General features: G+C 36.9%; 1 protein-coding gene across 1 annotated transcript in view; it reads left to right on the top strand.

The window, feature by feature from the left end:
• LOC139152193 (uncharacterized) overlaps positions 1-22,600 on the top strand; it is a 79,009-nt gene that overhangs the window by 41,305 nt on the left and 15,104 nt on the right. Inside the window, exon 2 of the mRNA XM_070725329.1 lies at positions 9,157-9,410. Within this exon, the coding sequence (XP_070581430.1) occupies positions 9,157-9,410 (254 nt within the window). The remainder of the gene's footprint in view (positions 1-9,156; positions 9,411-22,600) is intronic.

The raw sequence follows: 22,600 nt of genomic DNA, 5'->3' as shown, positions 1-22,600 counted from the left end.
CAAAATAACAAACAAAAGATGAGCATTTTACGACTTTTATATAAACAAGCATACCGTATTTAATTCAGTGTTCACGAAATGTAGAACCACACTGCATGCACCAAATGAACACAGGGACTGACGTTACGAGCCTGGCTACCCACCGTTGGTGGCGCACCACAACTGGACGTGCGGGTATATCTCCCTCGGCAATAAAACACGTGCGTGTTAAAAGTACTGCGTGTGACACTACCGCACTCGCGTGTATCATTACACGTTACACGCATTTCACACCTTAAAAACTTGCGAGTACATGGAAAGAAACTTTTGTCCGGTAGGGTACACTGCAACGAGTTTGGAACTTTTCGGCTTGATTTCGCCCTTTATTTTAGCACTGGGTAGTTTTTAGATGTAGACGTTACGCACAATGTTCAGTGCGCCCGAGATTGTGACCGACACAAGTGGTTAGTACATTGAAAATTACTTATTTGGATGAATTTCCTGGCCGGGTACGGCTCCTAGAAATCAGCATTTGACCCTTGTAAATCTACAGTAAGTTATTTGTCGCCAAATATCGCCTACTTTTGGTCAAATTTCAATTTAACCTTGCCATCTGCAGTATGGAGAATGTTTCAAGCTTTGCAAAGATGGGTCAACTGTTTTAGTCGGTCATCGGAGCACGATGGAGCACGATTTTTTCGATCACCATGCGTTGCCCGGTACGATTGACCCTTCGCTCAGAAAAACGCGCGCCGGATCAATCGCCGAGAAGTTAACCAAAAGCTGGAAAAGAGAACGAAAAACGTCCAATAACTCTTTGTCGAATATGGTCAAGGGTTAAGAAACTCAGAAAACTATTCTTGAAGAAATCTTACAATTTTTAACACGGTAGAACGTCGCCAATCGACTGGAGCTAAGATACTTCCGGGTAGCCAACAGTCTCACTCGATCGGTGGATCTGTCAGGTCATATCGCGATCTGAACAAAGTGAACCAACGTAACCTTTGACCCTTGTTACATATACAGTACGTGATTGGTTCTTGCCTTAATTTCATTACATATACGGTACGCCATTGGCTCTTCCCTACTATCCTCTATATGGACATAACCCGGACTGGTATGGTATGATGGGACACCTTATGAAGCCACATATTGTACCTCATTAATTATGTGCATATCTTATTTTGAGCGGGCCAATAGTGCTAAGAGGTCTGATTTTTATCACAACTGGAAGTTGTGATATAGGGGTAGTTTCAACCGGTGAAAGATGTCGTCCATTTCCGTAAACGACAAAAAGTCAAAAACTGCTGAACAGACTGCTTTGATATTTGGTACCGATATTCAGAGTGGTTCCAAGATTCCAATTCCGAAAAATTGAGCCAAACGGAGCGGCGGTTATATAGTTTTGGGAAATTTCTAACCCCCCTTTTTAACTAATTGATTTTAGGGGTCTTTCATATATGTAGTTTTGGAATGTACACCAATCCTGCATTGTGGACTGTTTTATGAGTTGTGGAACAGAAATGAGGTTTTGATGAATGTTAGAAATATGCAGGATGGCTGATTTGAAGTATAAGAGATTTCTATGCTCTTTTGGGTATCAAAAGCAATAAAAAAACAAATTTCATAGTTTAGATTCTCACTTTTGAGATGACCCTAGGCATTTGTTAAGTAAACATCCTTGAGTCAATATACAGACTTTGACATTCCTGAGATTAAGTATCCACGACCTCACATGTTACAGTCTTTCACTACCATGGTATGGCCCAAACCCATTGTTATCAATGGTGAGTGTGGACCTGTCTACAGGAAATTGGGGTGAACAGGTTAGACAATGCCGTTACAAGTGTAGGTTAGTTATCAAGGTAGCACCAGCATAGAGTCCTGAGCATCTGTCCATGTGTTCTCACAGGAAATTACAGGGAAAAAAATTATTTGAGAAGTTTCTCTCCTTTAAATAGAAGTATATTACAATTTAAACCTGTCATGGATGGATTGCTCTCAAATGATCTGAAACACAGTTATTGCCCATTAGCAACAAATTTATAGCAAGATTTATGTAAAGTTCATGAACTTACACAAGGTATTAGACAAAGATGACCATGACTTGCTACTTTTCAATATTTATTTCATTCAGATTTCCTCAGCTTAGTGTATAATTTTGTAATCTTAATTACTGTCAACTTAGGTTTACTAACTTAGGGACCGTTCAGTTTTTACGGCCTGGGGGGGGGGCAAAATCTTGTCGCCGGTGTTCAAAAAATATAGACCCCCCTGCATTTTGTGCGAAAAAATGATGAACCCCCCTTTGTCAGACGATAAAAATTGATGACCCCCACCCCCCGCTGAAAAATAACCAAAACCCATATGTCAAATTTACCCGCACGGTGGATTTGAACTCCGGTACGCGGCGCACTTTATTTGTGTAGCAGAGATGCCAGTGCACAAACTTCTCAGCCACATCCATGCAAACGTCTGTTACTTAGGATAACTGTAAGGCAATTTTTTAACTTCATTTCCATAGACTAAAAAAAAAGTAAACTTTATTAGCCCGCCAGTTAAGAGGGTCATGGGCCATTACATAAAGTCAACTTTATTCTAGTGGGCAACCAAAGGTGGCCCGCTGGTAAAAAGAGGGTTGATCATGGCCATTGCACGAAATATACTTTACTGAACTGTAAAAAAGTGATGACCCCCCCACCTTCGCGGATTCCAAAATTATGATGAACCCCCCTGGATTTTAGTGGTTAAGGTGGTTGGAAAGGCTAGAGCGTCAGTTATAAATTTCAACAAAACTATTAAAATATAAAAGTAGTCAACATTCTCTGTGGAATAAAAAAAAACTAGACATTTGGGCACAAAGGCATTGCAGAGTTATAGCCTGTTAAAACTTCTGAAAAACTGACCAAATAAGAAGAAGTTGGGGAGTCCTTAGTGTATTAACTATGGTAGAGGTCCCCTAGCTTTTAATAAAATGTTTGAAAAGGGAAAGTCATTATTTACTGTTTTTCAGGAAAGTTTGACAAGGCGGTGATTGCATTCAGAGTGAGTGACTGCTATTGTAAATGCATTTTTAGATTTTTGAGTGTCAAAGAGGTGTCAAAAGTGAGATTAACCAAAAAAAACTCCTCTATGACTTCAAAAGAGGGGTGCAAATATGGCTTGTTTTCAACATTTTTGACAGAATAACAGTTTTCCTACATAATTGTATACCAATTTAATCCAACTTTGAAATGAGATATGGACATTGAATTTTTACAGCCTATTAACAAGGTTACAGATAAGATTTGTACGGCACAATTTTCCTGTATTTGAAGTACTTTTTGAAAAATCACATTTTGAAATTTGAAAGAATTTTTAATAATTTTTTGATATATAAACCCATGTAAAATCATAAAAACAAATTTATTTACAAATCCTGCCGTACAAATCTTACAATAAATAGTGTCAACATATTTATAACTAATTTGGTAATATTAATACTATCCAATTATTATTAAATTCAAATATGTAAAAAAAATATAAAAAATTAAATTTTAATATTTCCTGGTGTCATATTTCAAAATCATGGCTGCAAATATACAATTTTTATATTCTTTGGAGAAAATATTAACTAAGGGAGTAATCCTGAAAATTTGAACTTAATATCTTGATTCTAACACTTGAAACTTGACATTAACTCTGAGAAAAGAATTGGTGCAAAAATAGCCTTTCCAACCACCTTAATTACTTTTGTTGAAATTTATAACTGACGCTCTAGCCTTTCCAACCACCTTAAGCCTTTCTCCAAGGTTTCTTGGTTGACTACGATCTATTACAGACTACTGAGCTGACGTTAGGGGTACTCACTTTGTGTTTGCTCACTCTGTGTGCGCTAGTGTTTGGTACTGAGTTGCGTGGATATCCCCTCATGGTCTCACGTGATATGGGCCTGTTGCATAATCTGCAGATGATCATATGCCTAGCCTCTGAGTCTGAAAATGGTCACTGTGTAAGCCTGTCGGCATTTTCCTTGCATTTTTTCTCATTTAATTTAGCAAAATATCAGCAAGTACCTCAATATTTCAAGATAACCCTTTCTTCCCAATCGTTTCATGGAGTTTCAGAGTCATATGAATGAAAATGAGTGAAAGTTTTAGACAGGAAAATCGGACGTCGGCCATGTTCAATGTTTACAGTACAATCAGAAGTTTATGTGGAGGAAATAACTAACAAACACTGTTCATGATACCCGCCCTCTAGGCAGACCTTCCTATATGAAGTACCACATTTGATGATTGTGGAAAGCTTTACCACACAAAGGAGCATTTAAACTTTTAGTGACAAATTGAATAAGAAGGTATTCTGAAAATGTCAAATACTGAGGAAAAATGCGCAAATATTAAAAATAAACAGGTTAACTGACTGGTCAGCTATAAAAAACAATGAAAATGTTTATGATCAAAAGTTTTTGAGATGCGCACATTTTAACAAATACAGAAATTATTAACATTATAAATATAAGACCAAACTATTTTTTCAGGGATGGGAGAGGTTGGAAATGAGGGGTGAGAGACAAAGACACTCCTATTGCTGCATGTGGATGCAGCCACACCATTTCATTTACAGCATACTTATTCACTGTGTTGTGTTCAAGTTCCATATTGTACTGACTGTCATACAAGGATAACATAAGCAAATCAAATCAAATTAGAAAAGGATCAATGCTGTTGTGTGGATTTTGCTGAACATGGCTGATTTTAATATTTCGCCCTGTATATTTGGTATCCAGCAAAGGCATATTTTGATGTAAAGTTAAAATTAACACTACATTGCTGACAATATATGTTACCGTTTCTGCATGAACTTTTCTTTTTTAAATTATAGTATAGTAGTACTTCGAACAGATTAACAATTATCGTGATGTCAACCCATAATTTTACATCACAAAGACTGTAATTCTGCCAATTTTTTTTGTTTTTCAGTCATTTTATAAATTTTGCTGTGCACAAGATGATTGAACAAATTGCAATGTTTGAATTTGTAAACTCAAAGAAAAAAAATCCTTTGGTCACAGATTAAATTATTTTTTGAAAAGAAATTTACTCTTAAACACTTTTAGCATATATTCTTTACACGGTCATGTATTTCAAGGAAAATATGCCTATTAAAAACAGTAATTTCTTCACTTTCAATTTTTATCACAACTGGAAGTTGTGATATAGAGGTGGTTTCAACCGGTGTTTGATGTCGTCCATTTCCGTAAACGACAAAAAGTCAAAAACTGCTGAACAGACTGCGTTGATATTTGGTACCGATACATAGACTGGTTCCAAGGTTCCAATTCCGAAAAATTGAGCCAAACGGAGCGGAGGTTATATAGTTTTGGGAAATTTCTAACCCCCCTTTTTAACTAATTGATTTTAGGGGTCTTTCATATATGTAGTTTTGGAATGTACACCAATCCTGCATTGTGGACTGTTTTATGAGTTGTGGAACAGAAATGAGGTTTTGATGAATGTTAGAAATATGCAGGATGGCTGATTCAAAGTATAAGAGATTTCTATGCTCTTTTGGGTATGAAAAGCAATAAAAAAAACATATTTCATAGTTTAGATTCTCACTTTTGAGATGACCCTAAGCATTTGTTATGTAAACATCCTTGAGTCAATATACAGACTTTGACATTCCTGAGATTAAGTATCCATGACCTCACATGTTACAGTCTTTCACTACCATGGTATGGCCCAAACCCATTGTTATCAATGGTGAGTGTGGACCTGTCTACAGGAAATTGGGGTGAACAGGTTAGACAAGCCATGACAAGTTGCAAGGTAGCACCAGCATAGAGTCCTACGCATGTCCATGTGTTCTCACAGGAAATTACAGGGAAAAAAATTATTTGAGAAGTTTCTCTCCTTTAAATAGAAGTATATTACAATTTAAACCTGTCATGGATGGATTGCTCTCAAATGATCTGAAACACAGTTATTGCCCATTAGCAACAAATGTATAGCAAGATTTATGTAAAGTTCATGAACTTACACAAGGTATTAGACAAAAGATGACCATGACTTTGCTACTTTTCAACATTTATTTCATTCAGATTTCCTCAGCTTAGTGTATAAATTTTGTAATCTTAATTACTGTCAACTTAGCTTTACTAACTTATTCTAACCTCATTATTCTTACACTACTGTTATACCTTATAACCACAAAATTTCAAGAGATGCATATATGATTGTCACTTAACAAACAATTTACAAATATGTCTTCTGCTGTTTTCTCCATATGCATATACATGTCCCTTTTCTCATAAAAATGGGCTTAAAATCGCAATGTGAAAAATAGTCTTTCAGCTGTATGTTGCTCATTGACTTCGTGGTCTGTCTAATTAGTCTCCACGGACACCATCCTGGGGGACTTGGTTTGGTTTGTTCATGTCCGTGTGTGCGTGCCTGCGTCCGTGTGTGCATCCGTCCGTCTGTTCACGCAGATATCTCAGACATGCCCTGGTCAATTTCTTTCAAACTTTGCACAAGATAGTACCCTACCCCATACAGATGCACCTCGATTTGGCCATGTTAGAGGACTTTTTAGTTTACACCACCATAGACTACCATGTATAAGTCAGCTGTCTATAGAATCCCATGTATAAGGCCAAGTAAAATAAAAATTTATTTTGTCATCATATTCATATTGCAAAAAGGATTCAGTGACACAGTTTTTAGTCCCCATGGATGAAGTCCAGGGCCTTATAGATTGGGTCATGTCCCTCCGTTCACGCAGATATATAAAATATTTTGACAAAATCTCCCGTGACCTCGGTGACCTTGACCTCAAATATACATATTTGTCCATACTCAGTAACCACAAGTGCTACACCCTTCATATATGGTATGATGGGACACCTTATGACGCCACATATTGTACCTCATTAATTATGTGCATATCTAATTTTGAGCGAGCCAATAGAACTAGGTCTGATTTTTGGTATATAGGGATGTCTTAGCAATTCAATTTTTTTTGACAAAATGTCACATGACCTCAGTGACATTTGACCTGAAATATACATATTTGTCCATAACTCAGTAACCACAAGTGCTAACACCCTTCATATATGGTATGATGGGACACCGCATGACGCCACATATTGTACCTCATTAATTATGAGTAGTTTCACAATGTGCCAGTTGTGATCAAGTGCCATTGGCGCTATTTTTTTCAATACCATGACAATTATCAGCCATGAGGTTTTACAAACACAAGACCAGATAAGCGTTTTTCATCATTTCCACAGGACTCTTTGGAAAATCCATTAAAAACAGTTAAAAGTGACTTAAAATGATCACTTGGTATACCGTACATTTAATTTACAGATACCAGGTTGTGTATTTCACATGCACTCAGGTCAGTAGGGAAGTGCGTCATTACTATTTTGGACTGTTAATTCTTATTTCTGAATTATTTAACTTTTTCCCACATTGAACTATCTTTAGGCAGTTTATACGGTAGCCTAGAATTTTTTTGATCGATGTATTTAATCATCTTTTGGGTTCTTTGAGTCCATATCCCACCTCATGCCCCTACATCATCAACTATTTACCAACAACTCCATGCCAGCAACCAATTACCTGACCTGGCCACACATTAGAGAAGGTACAGCGTCATTGACGGTATTTTTCAAAGTTGGTACAAGGACATTGACCTATGTCATACACATGCACATTGATTTGTTTTGTAATATGATCCAATATGGCCGCCGTGTGGCCATTTTATTACGTTTTTTCATGTCCAGAACCATAACTCAGGCATGTTTCAACCGACTTTATTCAAAGTTGGTACAAGGACATTGACCAATGTCATACATATGCACGTCAATTTGTTTTGTGATACGATCCAATATGGCCGCCGTGCGGCCATTTTATTACGATTTTTTCATGTACAGAGCCATAACTCAGGCATGTTTCAACCGACTTTATTCAAAGTTGGTACAAGGACATTGACCAATGTCATACATATGCACGTCAATTTGTTTTGTGATACGATCCAATATGGCCGCCAGGCGGCCATTTTATTATGATTTTTTCATGTACAGAGCCATTACTCAGGCATGTTTCAACAGATTTTATTCAAAGTTGGTATAAGGACATTGATCAATGTCATAGCTGTGCACATCAATTCGTTTTGTGATACAAGCATATATGGCCGCTGTGCGGCCATTTTGTTACGATATTTTCATGTACAGAGCCATAACTCAGGCATATCTCAACCGATTTTATTCAAAGTTGGTACAAGGACATTGACCTATGTCATACACATGCACATTGATTTGTTTTGTAATACGATCCAATACGGCCACCGTGTGGCCATTTTGTTACGTTTTTTCATGTCCAGAACCATAACTCAGACATGTATCAAGCGATTTTATTCAAAGTTGGTAAAAGGAGATTGACCAATGTCATACATATGAACGTTAATTTGTTTTGTGATACGATTCAATATGGCTGCTGTGCGGCCATTTTGTTATGATTTTTTCATGTACAAAGCCATAACTCGGGGATATATCTCAACCGATTTTAATCAAAGTTGGTACAAGGACATTGACCTATGTCATACATATGCACATTGATTTGTTTTGTGATACAATCCAATATGGCCACCATGTGGCCATTTTATTACGATTTTTAGCTCTCATTTGGTACACCAAAGAGAGCTTATAAGGTGAATCATTTCATTTGCATCTCATTTACTGGCGTCTGTCTGTATGTATGTATGTTTTCATGTCCTGAACTACAACTCAGACATGTATCAAGCGAATTTATTCTAAAGTATTTTTATCACAGACCTAATGAAGAGGACTCTATTCTCTCTGAGGACCTGTAATCAAAGTACCTATTAACAAGTGGGGACTGTGTCATCAACGATGACTTGTTTTATTGAAATACATCACATGTCCCCCAAAAATTTAATTTGTCCCCCATTCAGGCCTACCATTTGTTACTGTGTCCCCATGCTAGCAAAAGCTGGCTGAAACACTGTTACTTAACTCCAACTAGAATTCCGATATGTAGGCTGTATAACAGCTGTGTGAACTTTACTTTGCATGTGGTACATATTTTGTCACTTTTGGTACCTTTACAAATAAAAGTCAAAATAGGAACTGAATGTCACTGTGCTAATATTTTTCTTTACTAGGCATCAGGTGTACCTGTGGATGAAAAGTGTGTATGCGCTTTTGAAGACCTCAAAAGTCGTCACAAATTTAAATATGTTATCTTGCGGGTATCAGATGACAATAAAAAAATTATCACGGAAGCAACAGTAGAGACTGGTAGTTGGGAAGACTACTGTAAAAATATGCCAGCTGATGAATGCCGTTATGGTGTTTATGATTTCAACTATGTATTGCCGGATGGTGGGGCAAGAAATAAAGTGGTATTTATTGCTTGGTAAGTCACTTCAGTTACCTATTTTTAGCTCCTCAATTTTATATACTGAGGAGCTATTAGAATTGAAAACCAGGATGGCGGCGTCAACTTTTACTTCCTGCTGTCAAGAGTTGGCGTCAACTTCCTTCTGTCAAGATTTTGCGTCAACTTTTACTTCCTTCTGTCAAGATTTGGCCAATTAATTTCCGTCTGTGTGTCCATGTGTCATGTGATAAACTGGTGGTGGCCAATTACAGTGAAATTTGATCAAGCTGCAGAACTTCATTAACCAAGGTGTTGTTTTAATAGATGTGTATCAGCAATTTTTACGACATTAACACAGCAGGGCTTGATGTGGTCTTGTTTACATCTTTAATCAGCTACATGCTCTCAGTTACACAACACACCAGGGCCACATCCATGAATGTCAGACAGAGAAACATAAACAAATCACCACACTTTGCAATGTCATGTATCTTTCATTTTTTATTTGTGATGAACAAGTGAGCGTGAAAGTTCAGGTAGCTTTGGGAATTGACCGGCTAGACCAGCATCATATAAACTTACATGTTCAAAATACATTTGTAAATGTATTCGCGGAGTTCCTGATTGGACTCATGGTGCACTGCAAGAACCTTTGCAACATAACGATTCTAATAAAACGTAAAAAAAGACACTTTGTTACAAGGCATCCTTTTCACTGAAACACTTGCAAACATGATTATGATGTGTTCTATTACTTGTAGCTCATTTCATTTATACCATTTAGACAAATTTTTCACTGTTATTTCTATTTTTAGCTTTAAGGTATTTTAAAGTTGTAACAGCTCTAGTAGTTTCTCTTTCGTTCTGTTTTTAGCTCACATTTGGTTATACCAATGTGAGTTTATCGTATAAGCTGAAGTCGATGGCGTCTGTATGTATGTGTGTATGTATGTATGTATGTATGTACGTACGGTATGTCCGTCAACATCAAAAACACGCAAACCGCTGCATGTTTCAGCTTGGTATTTGGTGTGTGGATGCATCCTGGGCTATAGATGGGATTTTGTTCAAATGAAGTCTGCATTGCCAAAATTATGCAAATGAGCTTACAAAATGTGAAAATGGTCAAGAATTAATATCTCGAGAACCGCTGTTTTGATTGATTTGAAAATTTGTGTGCAAGTACCTTAGGTGAACCTTATACAGTTTTATGAATATTGTGAAGATATCCTTAATTTTGTATTTTTGCCGAATGTTTTGGTGATTTTTCTCATTTTCAGTAAAAATTCTTCTCTGAAACCGCCAGCCCAATCGCTCTCAAATTTGGGTTGGATCTTTGCAAGGGTGTTACTCTTCTAATTTGTTGAAATTATGACAAAATTGGGAAAATTACTATTTTGGAGCAATTTTATCATTTTTGGTCAAAAAAAATTACACAGTATTTTCTTTTTGAAACCCCTGGACAGACAGCGTTTATATTTGGTACACAGACGTACAGAGATGACAATAGTTAGATATCTGGAAATTGTCCTGAAATATATAAATTTATATTTTTAAGATAATATTGTCATATTTTGGTCAAGAAAACTTGTTCTCAAAATTACTTGTTTGATAGCTTTGTAATTTGGTATAAAGTCCCGAGGGATCTTATTAGATAAATTTTCTGCTCAAAGTGTTGGGAAACCCCTAAATTTGTATATTTTAGGTAATTTTCTCAGTTTGTGACCTTAAATGACCCACACCAACCCAGGATATGTTGTGAGACAGTTTTGAAGGCTGTGAACATAATTTTGTCGTATTTGGTATTAATTTGTAGGAAAATTTGATCCAGAAAACAAAGCTGAGGTGAATTTTTTCATTGCGGACCAATTTTTGCAACTTTTCTTTGTAAGAAATACAAGAACTGATGAGAAATTTGGATCCAGGATTATTCCAGATGTTGTAATCACTGCCCACAGTGGAAGGCGTTTCACTATCTGTAACTAAAGTGCTGTTTACATTAGAATGATAACACTCATCGCATCAATCAAAAACATTCCCAAGGTTGTAAATACATTTCCTGTCATCTGGCGTTATGTAATACCAAGGGATGGAACATTTGATATTCAGGAGGGGGTAGGGTCTAGAAGATTGATGAGGTAGCATTACTTTTTACCAGATCCCTTCTACATTTTTTTACCCACTCCCACCTTTTCTTTTTATCAAGCCTTCTCTGTCTATTTTTTGTTGTTGACATTTGCTTATGTATTTAGGATCTGCTTGTTCCATTGCTACAGAAGTTGATACACATATTCCTAAAGATGACCTCCATTACCTAAGTTGGAGACCTTATTTGCTCTTGTCATTCTTGTTTTTCCTGGTTTAAATATTTCTCGAATGGACCAATTCAAACCGAATGTGAGCACACTGTCCTTGACGGTATTTTTACCTTCTCGTGTCTATTTATAGACAGAGAAGGTATTAGGGTTGAAAACCAGTATGCTGGTGTCAACTACTTCCGTCTGTCAATACTTCCGTCTGTCAAGATCCGTTGACGTCATGCCATTATGATGGGTCATATCATAAACTGGTGGGGGGTGTGCATGGTTCAGGTTGAGGTGTAGGAGACGATTTTGAGCTGTGACAAAAATCAAATGGGACTTAGCAGCATAGCCAGTGTTAAGCCTTTCTCCAAGGTTTCTTAGTTGACTACAATCTATTACAGACTAATGAGCTGACGTTAGGGGTACTCACTTTGTGTTTGCTCACTCTGTGTGCGCTAGTGTTTGGTACTGAGTTGCGTGGATATCCCCTCATGGCCTCACGTGATATGGGCCTGTTGCATAATCTGCAGATGATATGATGCCTCTTTGAGTCTGAAAACGGTCATTGTGTTTGCCAGTCGGCATTTTCCTTGCATTTTTTCTCATTTAATTTTGCAAACTATCAACGAGTATCTCAATATTTCAAGATAACTCTTTCTTCCCAATCGTTTCCTGGAGTTTCAGAGTCATATGAACGAAAATGAATGAAAGTTTTAGACAGGAAAATCGGACGTCGGGCATGTTCAATGTTTACAGTACAATCAGAAATTTATGTGGAGGAAATAACTAACAAACACTGTTCATGATGCCCGCCCTCTAGAGGCAGACCTTCCTATATGAAGTACAACATTTGATGCTTGTGGAAAGCTTGACCACACAAAGGAGCATTTTAACTTTTAGAAAATGACAAATTGAATATGAAGGTATTCTGAAAATGTCAAAAACTGAGGAAAAATGCGCAAATGTCCGTTTGTGAGGCGTCCGTCCACTCAAATATCTTGAGAACCACAGTACTTACTGATTTGATATTTGTTGTGTAGATGAAAATATGATTTGTGAGAAAACGGTTTTTTTTTAAATTTTTTGATATTGTTGAAAATAGGCAAATTAATGCCAGAAAAGGCGTTTTTTGGTAAAAAATCTTCTTCATAACCGCTGATCAGACAGCTTTGTTATTTGGTATACAGGTCCCTAGGGATAACCCAACTTAGATTTGTTCAAATTGTGATGAATATGCAAATGTGTATTTTTAAGGAATTTTTTTGTCATTTTTGGTCAAAATTTGACTTACATTGTATGTAATTCTTGTACTGTATAAACCCTATCAATTCACCCAGAAAAAAATAATTAATATGATTTTAAATAATTGAATTAATTGGGAAATCATCAAAGCCAAAATAATTTTAGTGTAGAATTATCAGAAAGTTCAACTTTTTTTGACAGTTCATAGTGAAATGCCTACCATCTTGGAGGATTAAAACATGTAAAGGCAACTTTCCTGAATCCCAACTTTGACATATTCTGAACCGTCAATTATTGTGCCCTGTATGTTATCTAAAAGAAATTGCTCATAATAGTTTGTCATGATAGGGTGGTCAAATAAATAGAGATAGAGAAAGTTCTAATTTCCATTTATGGTTGACTTGGTAAGGATAAAATAAAATTACTTTTTGAGGAAAAAAATAGAGTGGTCAATTAAAAGAGTGGTCAAAGTGATAGGGTTTTTATGGTAAAGCTGGGCTGTAAGATTCCTCATGTGCTATTTATAGCAATTATGCAATCTGTGTAAACAGTGCAATGAAAGTGTTACATGATTCCTTATAATGCTTTGATGACCTTGAACTTCCTAAGTTTCAAATATTTGTCTCTTCAGTGTGCTTTCTCTGAGTATGTACAGTCTCAACTTATTCACAGAACTTACTTACAATGTTACTTTGAAAGTTAAAATGTGCTTTGTTAATAGGATGGAAATACTGATAAAGATAACAGCTTAAGATTCTTTATAACCTGACAGATACATATATGCTGTTTTTTATGACGTAAATCTTGATTTAACCTTTAAAACGCCATGCACGGATATATCCGTACACGCCCAACTCACGCTCAGCGCCATGCACGGATATATCCGTACAGTCTCCCTTGGTAACCATCGCTATGTTCGAAACGCAATTTCCCGCGATTTAGAAGTCACCTGACAAAGATTTCATTCCCATAGCCTTTGAACCCTATTCTAGTACCATATAAGGAGTAAAAATGGGGTCATAAGGTCAGTCTGCATGGAAATTTCCAGGAAATACGTCAGCCTTCGCGCGAAATTGCGCCAGCCATTTTGTCTCTCATAAATATTTAACATGGATGCAAATAGCGCGTACAATGACCTCACTGAAAGCGAGATTCTGTCGCTCGTGAACCCGGAAGACCGTGATTTTTTTAAGAAGTACTTTTTGGACAGCGACAGTGATGAAGAATTTTTGGGATTTCCGAGGGAAAGCATCGAAAATCAGCGCGACAATGGTCCGGTGAGTGACGGTGAGGTGGGAGCTGCAGCAGCCATATTGCCTGAAGACAACATCGGCGAGTTTAGCAGCGGCGAACAACATCGAAGCAGCGACGGCGGCGAAGATCTACGTATTGTTCAGGCAGAATTTCCTGGCGACAGCGAAGAAGATCACCCCGACGACGAGTATCATTTGGAAGAAGTAGATGTGGCTGAAATTGGCGCGATCGACAATCCAGAAGACGATGTGGATTTGGCCGAGGATCGGGAGGTCGGATGGTTGTCCAGCCGTGACGCAAACGTACCGCAATACACCATGCCATTTGATGCCGAGCCGAAGTTGAATGAAGTAATATCAGGTGAATCAACTCTATTATCTTTTGTTAAATTTTTTCTCACTGATGAAATTTTTGATATCATTGTAAGGGAAACAAATAGATATGCGAACATGAAGTTAGAAAGTCAGGCAGATATGCTGGGTCAGTTTTCCCGTATGCGTCAGTGGAGAGATGTAAACAGAGACGAGGTGATTATTTTTATTGCACTGAATATATCTATGGGGCTTGTTCAGAAACCTGATTTGAGCGATTATTGGAGTTGCCATGATGTGTTAACCACACCTTTTTTCAGTAGATGTATGACTAGGAACAGGTTTGAAATCATCAACAGCAATCTGCACTTCAATGACAACAACAACTACCATCGCAGAGGCCATCCACTTTTTGACAGCCTTTTCAAGATCAGGCCAGTGTATGACATCATCACACGCAGGTTTAGGGAAGTGTACGTCCCAGAACAACATCTCAGTCTTGATGAGGGAATGGTGCCATGGAAGGGTCCACTTTCTTTCCGTATGTACATACCATCGAAACCTGACCGATTTGGGCTGAAGGCATTTTCTCTGAACGAAGCAAATCTGGCTACACCATTGGTTATGACGTGTATACCGGAAGTACCTTTGTCCCTGATCCAACAGCAGATGAGTATTAGCTGATGCAGAACCAGACATACCAAACAGTGATGGGGATGTTGAAACGGTGTAACATCTTGGAGAAAGGTTACCGTCTATGCATGGACAGTTATTACATTTCACCCACTCTGGTAGATGACCTGGCCAGTTTGGATACAGTCACAGTGGGAACTGTCCGATGCAATCGTAAGGAGATGCCTAAAGCCCTGAAGAGGAAACTCAAAACAGGTAAGGTTATCTGGCGACGGAGAGGAGATGTACTGGCGCTGAAGTGGCAAGACAAGAGAGATGTCACCATTCTGTCTTCAGCCCATACAGCTGAGTGGGGAGTGTCAAGCACACACGACAGGGATGGAAATCCAGTCATCAAACCAACCTGTGTGATTGACTACAACCAGCATATGGGAGGTACTGACCTGGCAGATCAGTTGGTCCAGTATTACCCCACGTACAGACGCAAGAACAAGTGGTACATCAAGTTTTTCTTCTCCTTGGTTGGCATGGCTGTGACCAACGCGTACATCTTGTGGAAGAAATATGCTCCAGCTGACCAACAGATGAGCCACTCTCGATTCAGACTGAGTGTAGTGGAGGAGATGGTCCAGTCTGCATCAGATGCGCCTGTACCCCTCGTGAACACCAAAGCTCGAAGATCAGCTGGTTTCTCTCTTAGACGGATGGTTGAGAGGCACTTTCCGGCCAAAGTGAAAGCAAAGAGTGGAGCCAAGAAACAGAACCCAAGTAGGGAGTGTGTTGTCTGCAAAGAGCGCATGAAGAAAGATGACCAACATGTCCTGGTGTACCTCCAGACACATCGCAACAGCAAACGTGTGAGATACCCGGAAACCAGGATTGAGTGTACCAAGTGTGATGTTGGCCTCTGTGTGACTCCGTGTTTTGAGATTTACCACACTGTCAAGAACTTCGCAGACGTCGATCCTGATACATGGAGTCAGTAATTCAACCAAACTTGGGTCATTGGTACACATGCGCACAAATACATATTTCATATTTCTACCCTCAACACAATTTCAACCAGCATGGAATGAATTATACAAGTTCAACCAAAATAATTGTAGTTATCACAATTGATTCCAAAATGACTTTATCTCTTTATTGCCCATTGCCTAAAAACTGTTCAGATTATTACTTGCTACCTACCTGATAAATCATGTTAGTTTCAGATGGTCGTTTCCTCTATTGCATGTCACCAGAAATGTTCATTTACACACCAATCGCTCAAATTCAGGCAATATCTTTATTGTTAGAATTCTTATTCATAATGTTCCCATATAGGCTGTGTATCACACTCTAGTAAAATACACGAATCTTTATGATCAAAGGATCACCTCAACTTTATTAGAAATGTGTAATTTACATATAGTTAACTATCATTGTCAGTTGCTACTCACCTTGTTCTCTATTTTGCAGGTTTTTGCATGAAGAACAGGGATGGCAGAAGCTAGCTTTTATTGTGAATCAACTTCTTTGCTTATATACAACCATATAATTCAAATAGAATAATAAAGGAACTGTTTTGTAATGAAATGATGCCATGATGACTTTTCTGCAGATGTAATTTGAACATTTCATATTTGTTGTGTATTTTCAGTGACCTTTTTGTATCTTATTTCATGTTTCAAACATCAGTAAAACAGTCAACACCAGCAAAGCAAAACTGTTTATATTCTTGTACAAAATAGTAAATCTACCCATTGTATTATTTATTTGATATTTATGGATTTACAGAGTAATATTTATTTGCTTTGACATCATTTACATAATACTTTGACATCATTTACATATATTCTTTGACATCTCATTTACATTTATGCTTTGATATCATTTATTATTATTAAATGAAGTAAACATTTGAAAGAATCTTATGGCCTTGTCAATAATTAGTATGTGTCTGTAGTATGTATGTGGTATTTGTGTAAAAACACTGATGTTTATGACCCTCTTTCTTTGACTTCAGTAAAATTCTAAAATAGACTGTTGACTTCAAAGGCATCACTATGTTCTCTCACGTCAGACTTTGTGATGAAATTCAGATTTGTATGAAAGTAATGAAGTGCTGTAGTCAATGACAAGTCAAACAAAATAGGTGTCTTCTAAATATGCAAATTGTTTATTGTTTTGTTTGTTTGATTGACTGTTCAAAGACATGTTCATAATTCATTCCACATTTTCAAAAGCACCACCTCCGAAATAATCGGGGCAACTTTCGAGGCAATCAGCTGTACAGTAAAAAAGAAAATGAATTTCTAATGTGAAACAAGTGTTGCTGCTAAATATGCAAATTATTTATTTGTTTATTGTTTATCTGTTTACCTTCACTGTGAAGTGGTATACAATTGGAACTTACTGACATTAGCCTTTATCACCCATGAATATATCCAGAAAATTTTATAAAGATTGGCCAAGTAAAACAATTTTTACAGCAAAAAGAAAATTTTCACCCATTTTTGACCAAAAATTGATGTTTTTAACCCATTTTGCTCTCAATTGCCTTGGTTTTGACCAAATGATATGTCATAATGACAAGTGTAGTACCTGTACACGCCAATTCAACATGTGTTTCCATGGCAAGGCTGAACAATCATGTTGTACTGATGCTTTGAATTTCTAATGTGAAACAAGTGCTGCTGCTAAATATGCAAATTATTTGTTTGGTTATTGTTTATCTTTTACCTTCCCCGTGAAGCGGTATACAATTTGAACTTTTTGACATGAGCTTTCATCTTTCACTAACATATACAGAAAATTTTGAAAAGATTAGTCCAGTAGAACAATTTTTACAGCGAAAAGAAAATTTTCACCCATTTTTGACCAAAAATTGATGTTTTTAGCCCATTTTACCTGCCAACGTCCTGGCTTTTGAACAGTCTGTGTGTCATAATGTCATGTGTCATATCTATACACACCATTTCATGATTTATTTCTTTGGCAAACTGAAAAATAATGTATATCAGAAGCTCCAAATTGCCCAAGTGTTCTCCAAATTGTGTTTCTCAAATATGCAAATTGTTTGTTTGTTTATTGTTTATTTGTTTACCTTTACTTCGAGTTAACATGCAATTTAGGGCTTTTGTCATAAGCATGCATGTCTGACGAATGTATGTTGAAAATTTGAAAATGATTAGTGAATTAGTTCAATATTTATGGCAAAAACAACATTTTCACACTTTTTTAACCAAAACTTCATATTTTAGACCCATTTTCAGTAAAATGTATTTGAAATATACTTATTTCAGAGGCTCACATTGAATTGCCTAGTATATGTAGATGTCGATTCTTATAGGGTCTATGGGTCTGTGAAGCACTGTAAAAAATCTACAGGGGATATAATGAAGCACTGTACATCAGCTTATTTTTAATGAAAAGTTCTTGGCAGGGAGGGTTACTGTACATGAAAGTCTATGGCGTTTTAAGGGTTAAGCAAGTCTTTTTTACTTTAATTAGAATGTAATTAACTCTCGTTTATTAGCTACTATAGACTAATATAGTCTATAAAAGGTATTGCGATGGGTATCCGTCCAGCGTGCACCGTCAGTCTGTATGTATGTATGTATGTATGTATGTATGTATGTATGTATGTATGTATGTATGTATGTATGTATGTATGTATGTATGTCCATTTGTTAGGCCTTTGTCCACTCAAATATCTTGACAACTGCAGTACTTACTGATTTGATATTTGTTGTGTGGATAAAATATATGATTTTGAGAAACTATTTTTATTAATTTTTAGCTCCCATAGCCATATGTATATATGGCAATGGAAGCTATTCTTATAGGCTAGGGAAATGTCTGTATGTCTGTGTGTCTGTATGTCTGTATGTCTGTCCGTCAACATCAAAAACTCCAAAACCGCTGTACATTTCATCTTGATATTTGGTGTGTACATGGATGATGGGCTGTAGATGAGATTTTGTTCAAATGAAGTTGTCATTGCCAAAAATATGCAAATTAAGTGAAAAAATGTAAAAACAGTCAAAATTGAAAAAACTCAATAACCACTGAGCAGACTACATGAAAATTGGCATGTAAGTACTTTGGGCTGACATGAAATGATTGTGCACATCTTGGGTCAGTATCTTGGACTTGCTATTTTTCATGAATTTTTTTGTAATTTTCTCCCATTTTGGTCAAAAAATCTTCTCTGAAACCACAAGTCCGATTGATTTGAAACTTGGTATGGAAGTGCATAGGAATGACCTTTCCCAAATTTGGGCAAATCATGGTGAAATTTGCATATTTTTTAGTTTACATGTCCATAGACTCCCATGTATTAGGCAGATCTCCATAGACTCCCATGTATAAGGCCAGGAAAATAAAAATTTAGTTTCTCATCGTATTCATATTGCAAAAAGGATGCAGTGACACAATTTTTAGTCCCATGGATGAAGTCCAGTGGGCTTATAGATTGGGTCATGTTCGTCTGTTCGTCCATCCGTGAGTCCATCCGTTCACGCAGACATCTCGGATATTTTGACAAAATGTCATGTGACCTTGATGACCTTTGATCTCAAATATACATATTTGTCCATAACTCAGTAACCACGAGTGCTACCACCCTTCATATATGGTATGATGGGACACCTTTATGACGCCACATATTGTACCTCATTAATTATGCACATATCTAATTTTGAGCGAGCCAATAGAGCTAGAGGTCTGATTTTTGGTATATAGGGATAACTTAGCAAACAATTTTTTTGACAAAATGTCATGTGACCTCGGTGACCTTTGACCTCAGATATACATATTTGTCCATAACTCTGTAACCACAAGTGCTACACCCTTCATGTATGGTATGATGGGACACCTTATGACGCCACATATTGTACTTCATTTATTATGCGCATATCTAATTTTGAGCGAGCCAATAGAGCTAGAGGTTGGATTTTTGGTATATAGGGATAACTTAGCAATACAATTTTTTTGACAAAATGTCACGTGACCTCGGTGACCTTTGACCTCAAATATACATATTTGTCCATAACTCAGTAACCACAAGTGCTACACCCTTCATGTATGGTATGATGGACACCTTATGACGCCACATATTGTACCTCATTAATTATGCGCATATCTAATTTTGAGCGAGCCAATAGAGGTAGCGGTCTGATTTTTGGTATATAGGAATAACTTAGCAATACAATTTTTTTGACAAAATGTCACGTGACCTCGTGACCTTTGACCTCAATATACATATTTGTCCATAACTCAGTAACCACAAGTGCTACAGCCTTCATGTATGGTATGATTGGACACCTTATGACGCCACATATTGTACCTCATTAATTATGCGCATATCTAATTTTGAGCGAGCCAATAGAGCTAGCGGTCTGATTTTTGGTATATAGGGATAACTTAGCAATACAATTTTTTTGACAAAATGTCACGTGACCTTGGTGACCTTTGACCTCAGATATACATATTTGTCCATAACTCAGTAACCACAAGTGCTACACCCTTCATGTATGGTATGATGGGACACCTTATGACGCCACATATTGTACTTCATTTATTATGCGCATATCTAATTTTGAGCGAGCCAAGAGAGCTAGAGGTCTGATTTTTGGTATATAGGGATAACTTAGCAATACAATTTTTTTGACAAAATGTCATGTGACCTCGGTGACCTTTGACCTCAAATATACATATTTGTCCATAACTCAGTAACCACAAGTGCTACACCCTTCATGTATGGTATGATGGGACACCTTATGACGCCACATATTGTACCTCATTAATTATGCGCATATCTAATTTTGAGCGAGCCAATAGAGCTAGAGGTCTGATTTTTGGTATATAGGGATAACTTGGCAATACAATTTTTTTTGACAAAATGTCACGTGACCTCGGTGACCTTTGACCTCAAATATACATATTTGTCCATAACTCAGTAACCACAAATGCTACACCCTTCATATTTGGTATGATTGGACACCGTATGACACCACATACTGTACCTCAACAATTATGCACATATCTCATCTCATTCTGAGCAAGCCAATAGAGCTGGATGTCTGATTTTTGGTATATAGGGATAACTGTAGGAGAGAAATTTTTTGACCAAATGTCATGTGACCTCGATGAAATTTTACCTAAAATATATGTTTATGTCAATAAATAAGTAACCACAAGTGCTATGTCCTTTGTATTTAGTAGGATGGGAGACCTTATGACAACACACGCTTTACCTCATTAATTATGTACACATCTAATTCTGGGCAAGCGAATAGCGCTAGAGATCTGATTTTTGGCATATAGGGATTAATTAGCAATATATTTTTTTTTTTCAAAATGTCATGTGACCTCGATGACCTTTGACCTGATTATACATATATATGCATAACTCAGTAACCACAAGTTCTATACCCTCCAATTTTGATAGGATATTAGACCTTAAGATGTCACATCTTGTACCTCATTTATTATGCGCATATGTATTTCTTGGCTGGCCAATACAGCTAGAGATCTGATCTTTTTTCCCGATTTAGAACCATAACTTAGACATGCTTCTTGTTTTTCAAATTGGGAACAACGACATAGACCGATGTGCCCATAGATCTCAACATATACACTCCAGTGATACTTCTTAAGGTAGCGGTAAAGGCTATTTTTGCACCAATTCTTTTCTCAGAGTTAATGTCAAGTTTCAAGTGTTAGAATCAAGATATTTAGTTCAAATTTTCAGGATAACTCCCTTAGTTAATACTTTCTCAAAAGAATATAAAAATTGTATATTTGTAGCCATGATTTTGAAATATGACACCAATCAATATTAAAATTTAATTTTTCATATTTTTTTTACATATTTGAATTTAATAATAATTGGATAGTATTAATATTACCAATTATAAATATGTTGACACTATTAAGGTAGCTTTCCGCCTTTGTTTTGGTATTTTGAGATAAAAACACGATTTTTCTTTTATCCCTGAAAAGTATTCCTATAATATTGATCTTCCTTGTGTGTAGAATATCTTGGTCGTGAAGTTCCTGTTTTGGGTGAAAATTTGGAATAAAATGTACGAGAGGCACAGGTGTACATTTTGGCGTTTGAGACTACCGTTAAGTCTTGATTGACAAGGGATTACGCTAAGCAAGCAGCGTCACAGTATTCACATGCACTTAGACAACATACGCTGTGAAAATCCCATTAACACCTACCGTTCACTGCGTGGGTCAAGACCATAGAGTGTACCTGGCGAAAGGTGGGTCTTACCGTTTTTCTCATAGGGGTGGCCGCTCCCAAAAGATCATAATTTATCGACACAATCGGATAAGGTCAGACTTATGACATTGTTGACGGTACAATTTCAGATTACAAAAATGGCCCACACACTAAATGTTTTATCTGGGACATTTTTGTGCTTTTGTAAAAGCACCAGGAGTGGTGGATAGGTTTCGTCATGTTAAACATCTTTGAAGAGGCTGTCCC

Source organism: Ptychodera flava, chromosome 15 (genome assembly GCF_041260155.1).
Source record: "Ptychodera flava strain L36383 chromosome 15, AS_Pfla_20210202, whole genome shotgun sequence".
Lineage (NCBI taxonomy): Eukaryota > Metazoa > Hemichordata > Enteropneusta > Ptychoderidae > Ptychodera > Ptychodera flava.
The sequence above is the reverse complement of the archived record's forward strand: the minus strand, read 5'-3'. Positions and strand labels throughout refer to the sequence as shown.